This window comes from Phyllopteryx taeniolatus, chromosome 21 (assembly GCF_024500385.1).
Source record: "Phyllopteryx taeniolatus isolate TA_2022b chromosome 21, UOR_Ptae_1.2, whole genome shotgun sequence".
Classification (NCBI taxonomy): domain Eukaryota; kingdom Metazoa; phylum Chordata; class Actinopteri; order Syngnathiformes; family Syngnathidae; genus Phyllopteryx; species Phyllopteryx taeniolatus.
Window position 1 is genome coordinate 13237319 of NC_084522.1, and position 17372 is coordinate 13254690.

General features: G+C 40.0%; 1 protein-coding gene across 1 annotated transcript in view; it reads right to left on the reverse strand.

Moving 5' to 3' along the window:
* The window catches only part of stt3b (STT3 oligosaccharyltransferase complex catalytic subunit B), an 87269-nt gene that overhangs the window by 556 nt on the left and 69341 nt on the right, over positions 1-17372 (reverse strand). Inside the window, exons 10-16 of the mRNA XM_061759710.1 lie at positions 16683-16894; positions 14025-14212; positions 11349-11520; positions 9717-9890; positions 7521-7634; positions 4490-4696; positions 1-2654 (exon numbers count right to left, since the gene is read on the reverse strand). The exon at positions 1-2654 is cut by the window's left edge and continues 556 nt beyond it. Coding sequence (XP_061615694.1) covers positions 2580-2654; positions 4490-4696; positions 7521-7634; positions 9717-9890; positions 11349-11520; positions 14025-14212; positions 16683-16894 — 1142 coding nt within the window. The 3' untranslated portion in view covers positions 1-2579. The remainder of the gene's footprint in view (positions 2655-4489; positions 4697-7520; positions 7635-9716; positions 9891-11348; positions 11521-14024; positions 14213-16682; positions 16895-17372) is intronic.

The following is a 17372-nucleotide window of genomic DNA, read 5'->3' on the forward strand; positions in this document are numbered from 1 at the left end:
AAGATTTAAAAACAAAAAAAACTTACTGCCGGTTCCAGCTGCGTCCGTCCGAGTTATATACTACTGAACCATTCAAATGTGAGTCAAGCGAAACAGATGACTTGCGATAGACAATCTAAGATTGGCCTTAACCATTTCGATTTTGACCACTATTGTTGGCTTTAAAAAAAATCAAAAAAACCCTTTCAACCCAAACTTTTTTTTTTGTTTGTTTTGCTTTATGTAGTTTCCATCATAGTAAACGTAAAAATCCAAATGAGATTTAAGACATCGATGTGATACTTGGGTGAGTGTCATTACCAACTAAGATATTTCAGACTAGTTCATGTTAACTAGCAAGAAATAAGACTATGAAAGGGCCACACTCCTACGGACTGGGGGGTGGGAACACCCAAAAAAAAACAACTGAAATTGTAATGTTATAAAACTGAGTTGACTAAAATGTTGCAAGAATAAAGTCCTAACTTTTTTTTTTTTTAACCAACTTTATTCATGTAATATTTTGACTTTATTCTCAAAATATTTCCATTTCTTCCTGGTATTATAATGAATATTCTGTTTAATTTTATATACATGTACACACTTTTTTTTTTTCTTGTAACATTCAACTTTATTCTAAATATGCTAACTTTTTTTCTTGTAAAACAGACGTCTTGTTTGACTTAATTCCAATAATTTTCTTCTGTCTGGTAATACTACAACTTTATTGGCGTAAAAGGATTACTTTCATTGCAATGACAATTTGTTTTGATTGCCAAATTACAACTTAATTCTCCTACACAGTGAACCCATTAATAACGAAAACTTGTAATTGACCGCTCTAAAAAGCTTTATACGGTACTGTATTTGCCTGTAGATACCACAAGATGGCAGCAAAAGACTACTTTTGTCAAAATGAACCCCCGCAATGGTTCCCTGGCACCCAAATGCCAACAGATGTCAAAACAATACTGTTATTGCTTTGGAATGAGCACAAGATCAGTGAATAGGGGAGTTTATCAGCAAATAACAGAGTATAGGGTCCCCAAAATACATCTGAATAGGCCAACTTGCAAATGCCGAACGCGAATGGGTTCACTGTATTTAGATTTGTTTTTTTCCCCTCATGAAATGTCTACTACTGAAACGATGACTACTTTGCGTTCTCAATTGCAACTTATTTCTTGTAATATTCCCCCCCCCCCCCCCCCCCTCCACCTCGTATTCTTTGCAACTTTTCTCCTAGTGTGGCCCAAAACAGCAACATTTGAACACCAATGAGCGGACGAGTGATACGAAATAGGACAAAGGTCTGGAGTGGAAGACAAAGGTGATTATGTGCGTTTCCCTACAAAAGGGGGAGAGCAAGGCAAAGACTGAAAGATGATAAACTCTTCTAAAGTATTCCCCGTTATCACTATCGTTCTAGTTAACCCCTTGCCGTGCACCCGTTGGAACATTTCCAGTTTGCGAGGCCTCCGCACCCGTAGCTTAATGACGGGAGACGGCAAATGTGAGACGAGAGGCACTATGGCTTGCTCGCTCAACTAGAGCGCTCCCGCTGCAGAACCGGGAGGCCTTATTTAATAACATCACTACTTTTTACATATTGTTGCTTGCCTCTTTGGAGCCCGAGGAGCAAAAATGTACAATCTAGGCTATTTATGAGTGGGGGGTGGGCGGCTTAGTAAAAATTCACATTCATTTCATCCATTAACAAAATCTCAAGGCCCTCTGTACAAGAATTATTGCATTCACTGATCTATTTGCTGTCGTACAAAAAAAACCATCCATAACAAAACAATCAATTTCAAGAAAAAACTGCATATTTAAAAAACAAAATCACAAGAATGCAATATATTATACTTCTTTGACATTTATCTTTACATAACAGTTACATGTTAGGCCAATTGGTTTGTTGTAAATGATTAGAAAGGGAGGCGTGAGCGGGGGGCCAAGCAGACAAAAAGGAGGGGGAAAAAAAAAAAAAAAAAAAAAAAGGGTTGTGAAGGTGAATTCAAATAGCTGGGTGACGTCCCTCCATACCGCATACGTTGGCGTGTACACGTGTCAGGAACGAGGCCTGGGCGCTTCCTCACTTTTTTTCCCCCAGGAGTTCACGTGCCATGGAGCAAGGTCACGTCAATGGCTCTTTGGTGCAAAACGTTGCTACACCCCCCCCCCCCCCCCCCCCCCGGCCCCCTTTCTAAACCCTCGTCCCCGCCCCACCCCCGCGCACTGATAATCACCATCGTTTGTGTACCACAACAGTTTTAATCGACACAAACCAACAGAGCAGCCCGATACCTTGCCACACATTCAAATACAAAAAAAAAAAAAAAAAAAAAAAATCAATAGCAAAATCAAAAAAGTAGAGAAAAGAAGCAAGACAAAATTTCCCCCAAGATAAAATGGACAACGGTTTTCTGGAGTGAGCCAGAATTTGAGACTTCACCTTCCTCGCCACACGGGGGTGCTCTTAAAACGAACAAAACGCTTGAGCCCAAGTGCCACAGAAATCCACACCCTGGTGCTCTTCTTCATTGTTTGTCAGAGGTTTCTTCGCATTGCATTTGTTTTCCTAGGAGAGTTTGTCGGGGTTACTTTTTTTGTACTTTCTTGCCTTTTTTCAGGAGCAGCTTGTTCTTGACGTAGCCCCGCTTCCTCTTGGCTGTCTGTGTAGAAATGGGGGGGGGGACACACCTGCTATTAGCAAATGCGACAGATTTATTAATATAATGACCCCACGTTATAACTGGGTTCATCTGTCACACCCTCGCTATATGGCAGCGCCGAGGTCTACTGGGTGTATACCAACTGACTTTTGTTAATATATGGTATGGTTGAACATTTGTGCATTTAAATTTAAAATGTTCAACACTTTTATATTACGGGTTCAGTTTTACAATAAGCGTTTATTTGCTTTTTGCGGAACGTCACGTGACCAAACCCAGGAAATCGTGTATGCTTCAATGAGTAAAGCAACTACGGGTTAATGACATAATTGTTTGAACCCAAACTTGCGAAAATGTTGTTTTCTTGATGGCTAGTGTCTTCGGACAAGTTAAATACATGACCGAAAGAATATGTAAACAAAAACAAAGCCTAAACATGGGATATTGTCAACTTTGCTAGCTCTTGAAGACCGCTTGTGCAAAACAAAAGACAGTGAAGGCGTTTCATATTTCTCCAGTTGATTTGTCTCAGGGCTCCAACAGTTCACCTGAACCGTTGGGAAGTGCTTCAACCTGTTTGACCGAATGTGGAAGTTGGTTGTGCATAACCAACTACTGAGAAGGATAAAAACGCAATGTGAAGCAAGCATGCGTTGATTATTATTTGGGAAACTGTGTGAGTGAGTCTTTCCGTTTTCTCAAAGTCAGTTTGCCATTTGTTGACAGCAGAAGTGATACTTAAAATGTATTTTATTAAGTTTAAATGTGTTTCACGCATGTGCGAAAAGTACAACTTATAAATGAACAATTGTATGGTCTCACTATCATGTGGATTTTCACCTATGGCAGTTTGGGTCAGGGAACGGATCCCCTGCAATAAACTGGGATTCACTGCCGAGTCATAACTGCATATTTGTATGAAAAACATTGAAGCCGAGAGTATAAAACAGTCAAATGAAAAACAGAAGTATGGCGATAACAGAGCGTGCCTTCTTGTGCAGCTTTACCTTGTTCGTAAACTATGTCATTGAGCGCTGTTTGTAACCTCAAAACGTCACCTAAAATTACTGTGAATGTGTAGTTTTGAAAGAAAATCTTGCTGGGCAAGAAAGTGGCAAAAGACAAACGTACCACTCGTTTTGCCACAATTCTGAAGGACTCGAGCAACTTCTAGCATAATTTAGAGCACTCTAATCAACTACACTGCATGTGTAGACGCGAGCGAGAACTTACCAAAATGTAAATGAAATAATGAAAATCTAAATTGTACTACCTCTTAAAGGGGACATGATAAATAATTGACTTTTAGATTGCTTGTTTACAAATAGTTGGAAGTGCCTGTCCACCCATCAGGTGTTAAATTGAACAACAATCAACTAGCAAAAAAAAACAAAACATAAAATAAGCATATAACCTGGGAACTTCTTTACATAGTGAAAACAATGAACACGACTAGTTTATCACATCTTCCAGGGTTTTAACACCTTGGACACCTCATTTTGAGCCAGAAACTACTTCGCTTACCATGTACCAATTTACAAACAACATTTGTCCAGGGTATGACTAATTTGGGGCATCACTAAATGAGCCATTTAAAAAAAAATGTAGTATCCTAAATTCTGCAAATACAAATATTGATCAGTTTTGATTGACGTTTATTATCTAGGTGTGTAAGAGTACTGTAAGTTTCATGTAAAAAGAGGGGGAAAAAAAAAAAATTTAAATCATAAAAACAGCTTCAGTGGTAATGAAGCAATAATGAACAAATGAATAGGTCAAAGTGTCAAAGTGAATGTCCTATGGTCATGGACATGCACACATGAGCGGCTGTTTACCTTTTTGGAGGTGTACTTCTGTTTGGGCACGATGCTGCGAAGCTTGCGGTCGAGCGGCTCCCTGTTGCCGAGGTTCTTGACCTTGTAGATCCTGACCAGCCAGTGCTCCGAAGTGAAGGCCTCCTCCAGGTGTTTGAATTTGATATCCTTGTTCCCAATCTCGGCATTGCGCGTCCGGTCGAAGCCCGGGGGCGTTCGAAAGTCCAACTGGGAGATGGGGTAGTAAAATGTCATTAGAAACACAGGTTCACGGGGCCAAAAAGGAAAAAAAAAAAAAAAAAAAAGGCTCATGAGCCAACCTGTCTCAGAAGCAGTGTGTAAGATTAGATTTAGAGGAATTTAGCAGGAAGACTACAAAACACAAACACTTGCAAACCTTTGGGTGAACTTGAAAAGGCTTTCTGGTCATTTTTCAGAGAAATGAGAAAAAAATGTGGAACTTGAAAGTTGCTGGGCAAACTCTTATTTCTCAAGATTAAATAAAAATAAGTGATTTCCAACCAGTCTGCTGTGAGAAATCATGTGCGTGCCACAGAATATTATCCAATTTTACTGAAATGGTCTGAAAATCATTTATTTAACACTACAAATGTATTTTTGTGAAATTACCTATGCCAGTAATATAGTAAGAGGCAGAACAATTAAATGCTCACCCACGAGATGGAAAAAGGTACATAACCTGAGTGGCCACTTTTTGTATCATTTTCATTTGGTGGTCCGGCGTGAGGTTTTTTTCGAATGTGAAATATAAGAGAAATGTTCCAGGGTCAAACTGTTCCCATCATGAAACCTGTATTAATTATGCAGGCTAGGTTTTAAGTAACATTTTAACTAGGGATGCTCAATACCAATATATATATTTGTTACATAATTTCAATTAACACAAAAGTCTAAAAATAAAGTGTAGAAAGACAAATATAAAATTCTCAAGTCTACAGCAAGGTACATGCATATCGATAACCATGCCTAATTTGATTGACTTGCTTCTTCTACTAGCCTTTCTTCTTTGTAATTGCCAGCAGTCTGAATGCTCTGTCAATTGACAAAATTAGTTATATTAGTTTGACATTTGCAGAGGTCCCTGAACATTAAACCTTTACAGGGTTTAATGTATTATTGTATTGTCTTTTCTTTTGTTGTTTCATAACCTGCTGCACCACGGTGCCTCTCACAGGTCAGTCTTGGTACTGGGACGCATCTGGTTTGGGGGAGGAGACCCGCAATTATCTGTGGCATGATCGTTATTATGTGGTCATCCTAAGTACACCACAAAGACCGTACGAACAGTAAGAAATCAACTTGTCATGTGTGGGGTTTCTCACAAAAATCGTTAACATGTTACAAATCGTTATGAGTGTACCCCGCTTTGGTGTCATGTTTAAGGTCAAAACAACCTTGTCAACCAAGTGTGAACATATTGTCAACTTCTTACTGCTTTGATTGCTTCACAAATATTTTGGTTTTGTCACGTTCTTTTCCAAACACCACCTTGTTGAGGCTGTTGCTTTTTTGGAATTGGAAATTACAGTTTTGTGTGACTTTAGAAGTATATGGCATCCAGCTATTTTTTTTTTTCTTCATAGCGCTTGTCCTCATTAGGGTCGTGAGGTCACACGACCTATGGACAATTTAGAGTCTTTAACGAACAGACCATGCATATTTCTGAATGTGGGAGGAGGCTGGAGTACCCATAGTAAACCCACACAAGCACGGAGAGAACATGCAAACTCCATACAGGAGGGCTTGGGCAGAGACTTAAACCCGTCCGTGCTCACCACATTCCACAGTGCTGCCTCTTTTAGTTCTACTGTCTACAGTGCAGCATAGGCTTCATTTAAAGGCAACAAAACCCCAATTTGTAAGGTGAAACGTAGCTTCCACCAAGATAGTTTGGCAATATCAGTTCTCTTCCATTCCCATTTACTATCAGACTTGTTTTACAGATCTCTTGGCTGCAACTGATTCAGTTGACCTGGAGGCAGCAGTTACAGTCATGTCAGCTCAAGAAGGATCATTCCACCCCTGCCTTTGTATACCCCCTATAGCAGAACAGCACAAAACATCAGAAAATCCTTGAAATCCTTCATCTACCCACATTGCAGTCACACCTGGGGGACTCCCAAGGCACCTTCATACACCTTTAAACCAGCCAGTCACCTTCTACAAAGCTGCATAGCACACAGTAACAGTGCACCTCACTTGTTCGGGGATGAGAAGACTTCATCTTTGCACACAATTGCGACTCATTATCCGAGCCCATGGAGTGGATCAGAGAACCAGAAGGAAATACTGTGAGATTCTAACTAGACCCGACTTGCCCTCAAGATGTGAAACTGATTAAAGACAGTAGTACATGTACAACTCCAATTCCAATGAAGTTGGGACGTTCTGTTAAAACAAATAAAAACAGAATACAATTATTTGCAAATCATGTTGAACCTATAGTTAATTGAATACACTACAAAGACAAGATATTTAATCTTCAAACTGATAAACTTTGTTTTTAGCAAATAGTCATCAACTTAGAATTTGATGGCTGCAACACGTTCCAAAAAAGCTGGGACAGGGTCATGTTTACCACTGTGTTACATCACCTTTTCTTTGAACAACATTCAATTAACGTTTGGGAACTGAGGACACTAATTGTTGAAGCTTTGTAGGTGGAATTCTTTCCCATTCTTGCTTGATGTACAGCTTCCGCTGTTCAACAGTCCGGGGTCTCCGTTGTCGTATGTTACGCTTTCTTAATGCGCCACACATTTTCAATGGGAGACAGTTCTGGACTGCAGGCAGGCCAGTCTAGTACCCGCACTCTTTTACCACGAAGCCACGCTGTTGTAACGTGAAGAATGTGGTTTGGCATCGTCTTGCTGAAATAAGCTGGAGCGTCCATGAAAAAGACGTCGCTTGGAGGGCAGCATATATTCTGGTTTTATTTATGTTGAACAAAATGTCCCAACTTCATTGGAATTGGGGTTGTAGTTGATTGTAGTTACATCACAAAATGAAGAGGTCATTAGCTCTAGCTCACCTGCATTTCACCAAATCGGTAGTAGGACATCTTGTACATGAGGCAGTTGAGCAGAGTGGGTGAACCGGCCTTGTCCACTCTGAACTCTCCCTGAGGGGTGAAGTAGTCACTCTCCTGGAAGATGTTCAAAAAAGATTTCTTGTAAACACTTTTTCTGTGATTTACACTTATTTGAAAGCTTCCTGACAAATCGACCATTTGTAGTAACACTGAAAAACAATGCACTCCTGAAAAACATTCCAATATTCAAAAAAGTCATCCCCCGCTATTTTGCGGTTCAGCCTTAACCGCCTTAGCTTCTCTCGAATTTCAAATATGAGAAAAAAAAACAATCATGTTTTAACTACATTTTCATTTAACTTAATTTCAAAATAAACTCATATGCGGTACAGTACAAATCATTGTCATCTTCCTCTGCACAACTTATCGTCACTCTTCACTGGTAAGTGCACTGACTTTAAAATGAGATACAGTACGTGTAAATATAAATTTGATTGTATATTATACAGGTGAAAAATCTATTATGCGTTTTTGTCTTGAATGTGTGTGTGTTTGGTGGGGCCATTTTGATCTAAAAGGATTTAAGAAAAAAAAAACATTTTTAACTGGGGAACGCAACCCATGAAAAGGGAAAATAGCACTCTACTGCATGTGATGTGTAAAAAATGGATAAAAACAGTTGCAGTATTAGGGGAAAACTAATTCTCTGTGTATTACGTGCACAGGAAGTAGATCAGTCAAGGGTTTTAACTGTAGGACGACAACCTTTACTATTAACGCAATGCTTCCACCCCGCTAAAAAAGTGGAAAATCCCAGTCACTAGTGGGATCTGCAAGCTCAAAAACTTGAGGATTGAATCTCAAGGACTCCAACCCCGAGGAAGAGTGGAAAAAAGGGAGAGGGAAACTGCACTTGGTTTTATTTATTGGAGGCGAATGTTTAATGGAAACATCCAGACTGGGTTTTTAATGAAAGGATCAGGTGCCAAGACAGAGCTGTGTAGAGGGTCAAGTAGTTGGAAAACCCGTGTGAAAGGTGGAAAAAGTATACTTTTGCAACATTTACACTAAGAGGCACAATATAGTTTACCAATGAATGAAACAAAGAATAAATGTTCAAGCTGTATTTCTAAAAGGGAAACTTTTGTTTTCTTCCTGTTAACAGAAGTGAAAGTGACTGCCTACCAATCAGTGGGTATAGCGACGGGTATGTGAAAAGGTTTACCCATATATCATACCACCATTTAAAACGGTTAGTACGAGCATTTAAAATCGTAATTAACGTTAATACTGTATTTTGCACCTCAGAGAGTAAACTGCTGTCACTGCTTCCTCTTTATATTCTGTGACATTGCGTAATTAATGATAGCATCGGCAGCTAACAGGAGATAGCTGTTACTGATGTGCTTCCTTCCACCTTGCTCAACAATCATTTTAGCTATGTAACTACGGGTATGAAAAAAGATTTGAAAATGTCCTTTTTGTATGGGGCAGTTTCTAACTTTTGTGTAAAAAGCGCACAGCTTTGCTGATTTTCTTCATTTTCAAAACAAAACCAGTAATGCTTTAGGTGCAATATCTTACATATTTGAACACCATCATGATAAAATTGATAACTGATCATTTTGATCCCTATAATTGTGAGTACATTTTCATCTCTCGTATAACATGTTCCCTACAAAGGTGCTGGTACCCCAGGGAAAGGTTATTTAAAAGTGGCATGATACAGGTTGGATATTTTGACACCATTTACACACAAAAAAGCCACAGCGAGCTGGACCGCTTGGTGCAAAATCGGATCATGTGAACAAAACTACAGGGATACAAAGTCATTACCTAGATGTACTGAAAATAGAAAAGAAACAGATGGCAGATTTTACAGTTCTAAGACTTCTACAAGCGTCTTTTGGAGTCCGGTGTATTTTTCTTCCATTCATTAATAGCATTGGGACATTAGATGTCACGACAGTCATGATGGACAAGACAGCTAAGTTCATCCCAAATATGTTTGAGTAGGCCAGTCAAGTCTTTTCAGACCAAAGTCATGCAATCACACAAACTGCTTCCACAAAGTTGAAAGCACAGAAAAAAAAGTCCAAATTAAGATGCTTTGATCTAACAAACCCTGATTGAATGTCGGTCGATTTGGATGTGTGTGTCGATAACGCATTTGACTGGTGAGCTTCTGACACTTACCCTGATGTCTTTTGGGTGCTCCCCCTCAGCGATCCTCACCATCCACAGAAACTTGTTGATGTCGTCGCCCGAGTAGCCTATGACTCCACCGAAAATAATCAGCACATAGTCCACATCCAGGGACCTCATGATTTTGTAGGCTGCACTTTCATTGGAAGACATGGCTTTCCCCACCTAAAGTGTGGCAAAAGTATCAGTTTAATAGATTTTAAATGGAAATGCTTGACCTGACAGGATAGCGCAAGACCTAACACAGGTCATCGCAACGTCGCAACCGCTTATGTCGGGACCATTGTCAACAAAGAAGCCCTGTAAGTTTTATAGAAACATTTGCAGAGGTCCCTGAAGAGATGCACACTTGAATGTGTTATGATGAATTTGAGTTTGCCAGCAAATGTTCCACAGTGAACAATGGTAGAATTGTGTCAACTTAAGACAAACGTCTTACGGTTTTTCAACAATGACTCCAAATCTTGCTACCAGTTCCCATCTGTCAAACCATTATTTGCCAACTGTCACATCTATCACGAGGAAGGTTCTTAATAGCCTCACAATTCTCATCTTCACCAACTCTCCAGTCGCCATCTTCAGGCAGAGGTTAAAAACACACCTCTCTCTCGCAACCCCTTTCTGACCACCCACTTTAAAAAAAAAAAAAAAAAAAAAAAAAAAAAAAATAAGAAAAAATGTGATTCTGGTACAAAGTCTTACCCTGACACTGTATTTATGTTGATTCAAAATTGACAAAATACTTGCAGGTGACTGTCATGTAAAAGCCCTGCACAGGTAAGCAGATAAGTCATATGCTTGTCACACAATCAGCATATATTTGTGTCCTGAAAAAATATTTGAGACAAAGACTTATGGCATGCAGTACTTTTTTTTTTTTTTTTTTTTAAACCAGTGGTTTACAGTCTCACACATACAGATTAGCTCTCAAAGTTTTACCATCACATTTACAAAGAAAAAAAATATCTTTGGGTGCTAAGCGTACTGAAATGCTTGCCAGAGTGTTGGACACATGCAGGCTTTAATCTTGGAAGTTGGCTGCATTCTTGTGGATGAAACCTTTTATGATGCTTGTTAAGTTTCTCTTCTCTGCTTTGCCAGAGGCAGTCTATCTCCATGCACTGTCACGGGCAGAGTTTAAGGAAAGCTCAAATTAAATGCAACAGCACCCAGGCACAGGTCGCAATCAGAGCGGTAGCCAGTAGTCAATTACACCCTCTAATGCATCGTGATTATATTTTCCAAGAACAGATGCGGAGCCAACAGGCAGCAAGAGCAGTCAAAGAGCAGATGGAGTTTTACAACAAAACAATTTTAAATGCAGCCAAGAGGGAGAAATCAACACAACCACCCCCCTACAGTATGCGACAGCAATTAACTGTAGTGCCCTTGAATTAAATGCTTAAGAAAACAACATTAGCAAGCGTATAACAAGAGAGCAGTTAGAATTGGCAATTTCATTTAAAAAAATAAAAACAAATAATAAATCATTACATAAGCTTGATGATCATCCGGTGGCTGCTGGAAGAGATCATTTCTTTGTCTGCGTGTGTGCATTAAAAATAGCAGTGGAACATCGAGAGAGAGCAAATAGAACATGCTTAATTAGTTAAAAGAGCTCACCAACGCTATATGACTGTTGTTCCATGTATTATTATCAACGAGTGTCGTCCTGTTGGCCATCCCCGCAATTTGATAACCGTAGTCCCACCATGACATGACACGTGCATGCTCATCTGTATTCTGCCTCAGCCAGTAATAAGCCTCCCTGAAGTCATCCAGGATGTTACGTGACCTGACAAGACAAAGAAAAACAAAGGGGTTACAGGGAACTAGTCAAACATGTGCAGCACCACTTTATCATATTTCCTCACAGTGCGGTAAATTGGTCAGGGACAGACAGTACTAGGCCTCTATTAAGGCGAAGGTTACTGTAGAGGGCAGGAAGTCTTCTCAGATTTCCCCCAAACACAAAGCAATAGCACCTAGACCACACATACTGTTGAAGGTATGCTTAGAAGATGTACACTACTTGCCATTTCCAGCTGCTCTTATGAGACCCCCTTTAACTACAGGTTAGACACCTTAACGCATCATGAAATGACAGCTATCCCTAAGTAAGCAATAGATAAAAAGAAAAATGCATGAAATTAAGGTGACCCATAAAACAAATAGTTAACTAAAAAACTAGGGGTGGGACTTTAATACATTACAATTAATTACCCAAAAATTAAAACATTTGCAGGCTTTAATCACATTTTGTGTTTCAAACAATGAGGAACTTGTGTCAGTGCACGACTTCCTGGTACAGCGATCAAACTGATGCACACGTCAAGAGTTCAGCTACCAAAATGAAGGAATTGGATGAAAGTGTTGCTTGGACTAAATGGAGGTAAATTTAATAATAATGAAAAAAAAAAAACAACTACCAGACAGAAGGCCTGAGTATAGTTTTTTGCAAAATGAGTTTGCATACCACCGAAGCACTTCCACCCTCCGGAACCATTGATATGAACAACTGGTAGATAGATACATGTCCCTCTGCGCTGCTCGCCTACATCGACGCAAAGCTGGGGGTGGGGAGGGGAACAAAGTAGCATTGTATGTATTTGAACAGCACGAAAACCAAATTAGCTAGGATGCCTGCACATTGTGGTGCAAATGGTTGCACAAAAGGCCGTACAATCACAACAAGGGACCTTTTTTCAAACGTCCTTTATTAATTGCCTATGCTTTGACTGCAAAAAGTAAGCCTCATGAAATTCGGTTGAGGAATGAGCAAGTTATGAATCCCTGTACTTTCAATGTACTGTACATGCATTGCCTTTCATGGCCGGTATGTAGGCACGTCATTAGTATAGCAGTCCTGGTCTGAGGTTGAACAAGAGATGTTAGCATACAAAACTTGATCAAATGGTTGGCTTCAGGACCAAAATTAGTCAACATCGCACAAACGCACAAATTCCTTCGCAAAGTGGATTGCTCTGCACTATAGACCACTTTTTGTGGTAGGAGATAAATGGTTAGAAAATATGCTACCAATATGCCAAAATACTGGCATTTCATTTCCATATTGTTGCCTCCCATTCAGTACACACTGGGGGTGGGAGGAAAAAAAAAAATTGTGACAGGAAGGATGGTGAAAGGACAATGATAAGTTTGTATTCCTCGCAGTTCTGACTGACTATATTAACAAAGTAATGTATCGACTCACATTGCACGGAGAAAAAAATAAAAAATAAAATAAATAAATAAAATTAAATAAAAAAAAATCACAGCAATCATAGTGTTAGATTCTGATACAAAATTTTCTTAGTAATCTAATTTTACAATTATGTATTATTACATGTATAATTATGTATTACACAAGAACACATTTACTCAGTGTCACTAAACGCACCTCGTGCACTTACACAGCTGCCGCGTGCCTGCCTACAGTAGTTTCATTCTGAAAGGCGAAATAGGAAATGCAGCGTGTACATTCGTTCTATTAGCATGTTCAAACAGGTCACTCTGTTGGTCACTTTTAAAATTACAGTTGATTCACTGTATATAGAACCACTAACATCGCAGCAGACCCTGCGATGTGTCTGTTGCGCACATGTACATCGATTACAAAGCTCAAACAAAATCTAGTGCAGCTCTAATATATATCATTTTCACTACATTCCATTCTATACTGTATTGCAGCCTCATTGAATCCATGTCACTTCCTAATCTTATCGCCACACTGTATATACCAGAAGCTTCTCTTTTAACTCCAACATAAACTCCACCACATCTGACCTGCAGATGGTGTGTGTTGTTGTATTGTCTACTGACACTTGGATGCATTCAAATGTCATTCTATTGCCCTGTGGGGGGGGAGTGACTATTTGAGGTGCGATGTACAACGCTTATTTGTTCAAGTGAGCAATGCGCCTGCTATCTAGGCAACTTTTGACGAAGTCAACTTATTACATCTTGTTGTATTTTTATGTGTGGGTGTTCAATAGAACGTTTTGAGTAAGCGCCATGATATGCCCCGAAGACAACTGCAGCATATGCTTAAAACTAACATTTACATGACCCTAGAAACTCGAAAATAAGTAGCCATATCAAAGCTTGTGCTGTCATGCACATAAATATTTCAACAAATGTATGAAATATGCATGTACTTCCTCCTGTCTTGCTGCTCTTTCTGGAGCCACCCACTCTTTCCTAGTCTGAACTAGTAGTGATTTAGACCGTCTCCTTGTGGTAATTGTACAGCCATTATCAAATTACAGCAGGAGATGTGCGAACGTGTGTAACTCATACCCGTCGTGGTTGTATGAGGCAAGCACCACACTGGGGCTGGAGTAGGCATTGCTGGTGACCCAGGTGCAGTGGACGGCAAACATCATCAGGAGCATTAACATGAGCATGGTGACAATGGACTTGATGTTTGGACCCAAACCTTCTTCTGCTTTCTCCTGCTCAGACACATGTTTGCGCACCTTGCCAGCCTGAAGGGGGAGACAAAAATTTATGATGCAGACGTTCCATGAATCAGACATAAAAAGTTGATTAAATTACCAGATGACCTACAGAGGCAAACTACAAACCACTCATTCATCATGTGAGAAGGCTCGTAAGGGAGTAAAAGTTTCAAATAGCTGTAGGTGAATCACAGATGAACCACAGTTTATAGCTTGAAACGGTTTGAAATATTGGTGGGATTTGTAGATGAAAGCCGATCGTCTGCCAGACTTCCCTTTTGAGCACAAAAGCAGCACAAAGGGTGTAGAGCCAAGCAAGAACACCGAGAGATGATATCACAGTGACTCAAGGGCTGGATTTACACTGTTTGGTTGAAGTGACAATTCCGATGTTTGGCTTTCAATTGCCACAGTTTGGATATGCGTCACTGAACCTTCAGGCATAGGCAATATGGCCTTGAAATCTAAAAGTTTCTTTCCACAAAAATCTGATTTATGATGTTAATCATTTTTCCCTCCTTAACTGATAGAAAACCAAACCATTAACTTGCATCAACTTTGGAAATAATATAATTTTATTTTTTAACACAGATGTAGCGGAAATGCTCCCCGCAACCTGAGGTGACACAGTGAACTCCCCACAGTTTGATAAACTGCATTCTTCGAAGCCGCCCTGCAGTGAGACTACCACAAGACGACGCCTACTGGACCCTAAAGTAATTAGCAGGTCCCCTCGAAATCTTGGCTTACAGTCATCAAAGAGTCCCTTTCTTCGTTTGAACTGGCAGCAGCCAAAAGGGACGAGTCGACAAATGTGCACAAAAGGTGACACCCGCTGACGTTGAGAGGACCTGCAAAGCCTAACCGTGAACTCGCATTCGGCCACCCCCCCCTTCCCTTTCTTTTGTTCGGGCACGCGGCTCGGTAACCATAGGCCTTGGGGAGGGAGACTCAGCTTCCCAGCATCTCCGTGGACCACTGCTAGGCGATCAGAGCAGCTGCTACTCAAGTACCAGGTACGCTTCCAGCCAAGCGTGATCGCTCTGAAATTGCTAGAGAGTCGTGACGAACGTCAATTTTTCTTCTTCTGCCTCTTTGGTTTTTGTTTCATTTTTCTGCATCCTTTTTCTCATTCGACCAAACCTGTCTCCATGCTTCCCAAGACGACTGAGACAGACTACCCCATCTTCCAGCTGATCTACGTTCGTGAGTAACACAGAGTTTGCCAGACTGTACAATATTAGTGTCTAATAGTTTTGGGGAAATTACAATGACACAAAATCCCAACTTTGTCCTCTCTCTTGCATTAAACGCACACGTTCAGATTTCTAGCCAGCAACACACAGTGTTCTATGTCCCTTTTCGTATGCCCATTTCCTTCTTTTTATCATTATTAGTGGTGTTTTCTTTCTTGAGTTAGACCCCTTTGTGTGTTTCCCTTGAGATTCCTTGTAGATGTCATTAAAAGGACCAAAAACTCCACTCTTGGTTGTGTTTTGTGTGGGTTGAGTTTAACAATGAACCCGTTGTCTCGGACTCAAAATATCATAGAATGTAGCAACCTTCAGATTACGAGACTGATAAAAAGGTTTCTCGTCACCTTCCCTAAATTTTATACATATAAAAAGTGACGTGGTGCCCCTTTACGAGAAATTACTTTGATTTTAACGATTAAAGCTTAAATCGGACTACCCCGGAAGTGAACATAGGAGTTTACCTTCCCTCTCTTTTTCCAAAATAATTACATTTTTCATTTCAACCAATATACGCGACAGATATGAAAGTGCTTCACTTTGTAAATTGTAAAAAGGGCCCTTTTGTCAAAACATGCATCTAAACACTGTTGTTGAAGAGTAATGCCCCGTGCCCTCCAGTTCCCTTAACGCTCATTGCTCATGGAGAATAGTATAAGTGAGGGAAGAGAACCTTTGCAAAATATTTGTGGCTTGGAAGCACATATTTTGGGCCAAACGTTACCAACATAAATCCCTGCTTTTGCAATGTAGAAATGGGCACCATGTTTTTGGCAATGCTGAGCATGATTGCCTTCCACCAGGCTCCTTTCTTATTATACGCAAGCTGTGTGAAAATAATTCCGCTTGTCTGTTTCTTTGCGTGAATTAAACTCAGTCACTTTTGAACACGATTGGAGCTTCTATAAAGTAGCTCCTCTGTTCGCTGCAAAGTTAGTGGGGATAAAAGAAAAGTATTAAATGTATTAAATCGATTAAAAATGAACAGAATCAGGTTCTTCCAAATGTGTATAAAAATCTTGATACATATTGGGTATCTGCCAACATGCAAATTGGATAGAGTGCTTCAATGCAAGCCTGCCGTCATCGAAATACACCAATTGGTGACGTACAATATATACATGCATGTCTGCCCAACACCTCAACTGGCATAGTATCTATACAAGACAGCTTCCAGGGCGGAAGTGTCGAAAGAAAATAAGAAAACATTTGTACAGTAAAATTTGACAATAATTCCACGCTACCTTATCATAGAGATTCCCAGAATTCCTTTTGTCGTCCTCGTCACTGCTGTCTTCAGCTGGGGGTTTCTCCCGCTTGGTGTCATCACCCATGTAGTGTTCAAAGACACTGGAGAAGGCCACGGCTGACAGCATGCACACCACCGGTGTAAGTGTCAGCATGAGACGCACCATCACGCCAGCAAAGTACACTGCACTGATGGCATACAGGGCCACTGCAAAAAAAAGAAGAACCCCCACAGATGACTCATTGAATCATTGAAGACTGAAACAATAAGATGGATGTCAAAAAACAGAAAATTGTTTTGAGGGTAAAAGGAATCCATGAATGAAGAAAAAAAAAGTAGCCTCAGGCTCAGCTAATCAGTCTTTTCAAGTTCTACACCTCATGCACCCTGAATAGAAAGCACTGGTTGCTTTCTATCCTTGTAAAGGGCTGACCTGGCTCAACAAGTGACTGCCTAATCAATACCAATAATTGGTTGACGAAGTTGTGGGAGCAACAGACTGCTGAAGGACTTTTCTGTTGCATAAAGGTAGCCAGACTGTTCTGTTCTTTTACCTGAAAAGCTCATATTTTGGTAAATTTAGTCCTACGCTGTCCTTCAGGGTGGATTTTTATTGGAAGAAAACTTAATTGGTAGAAGAGCAGCTATTTTTTTTTTTTTTTTTTAATGATCCAATAAGAACAAT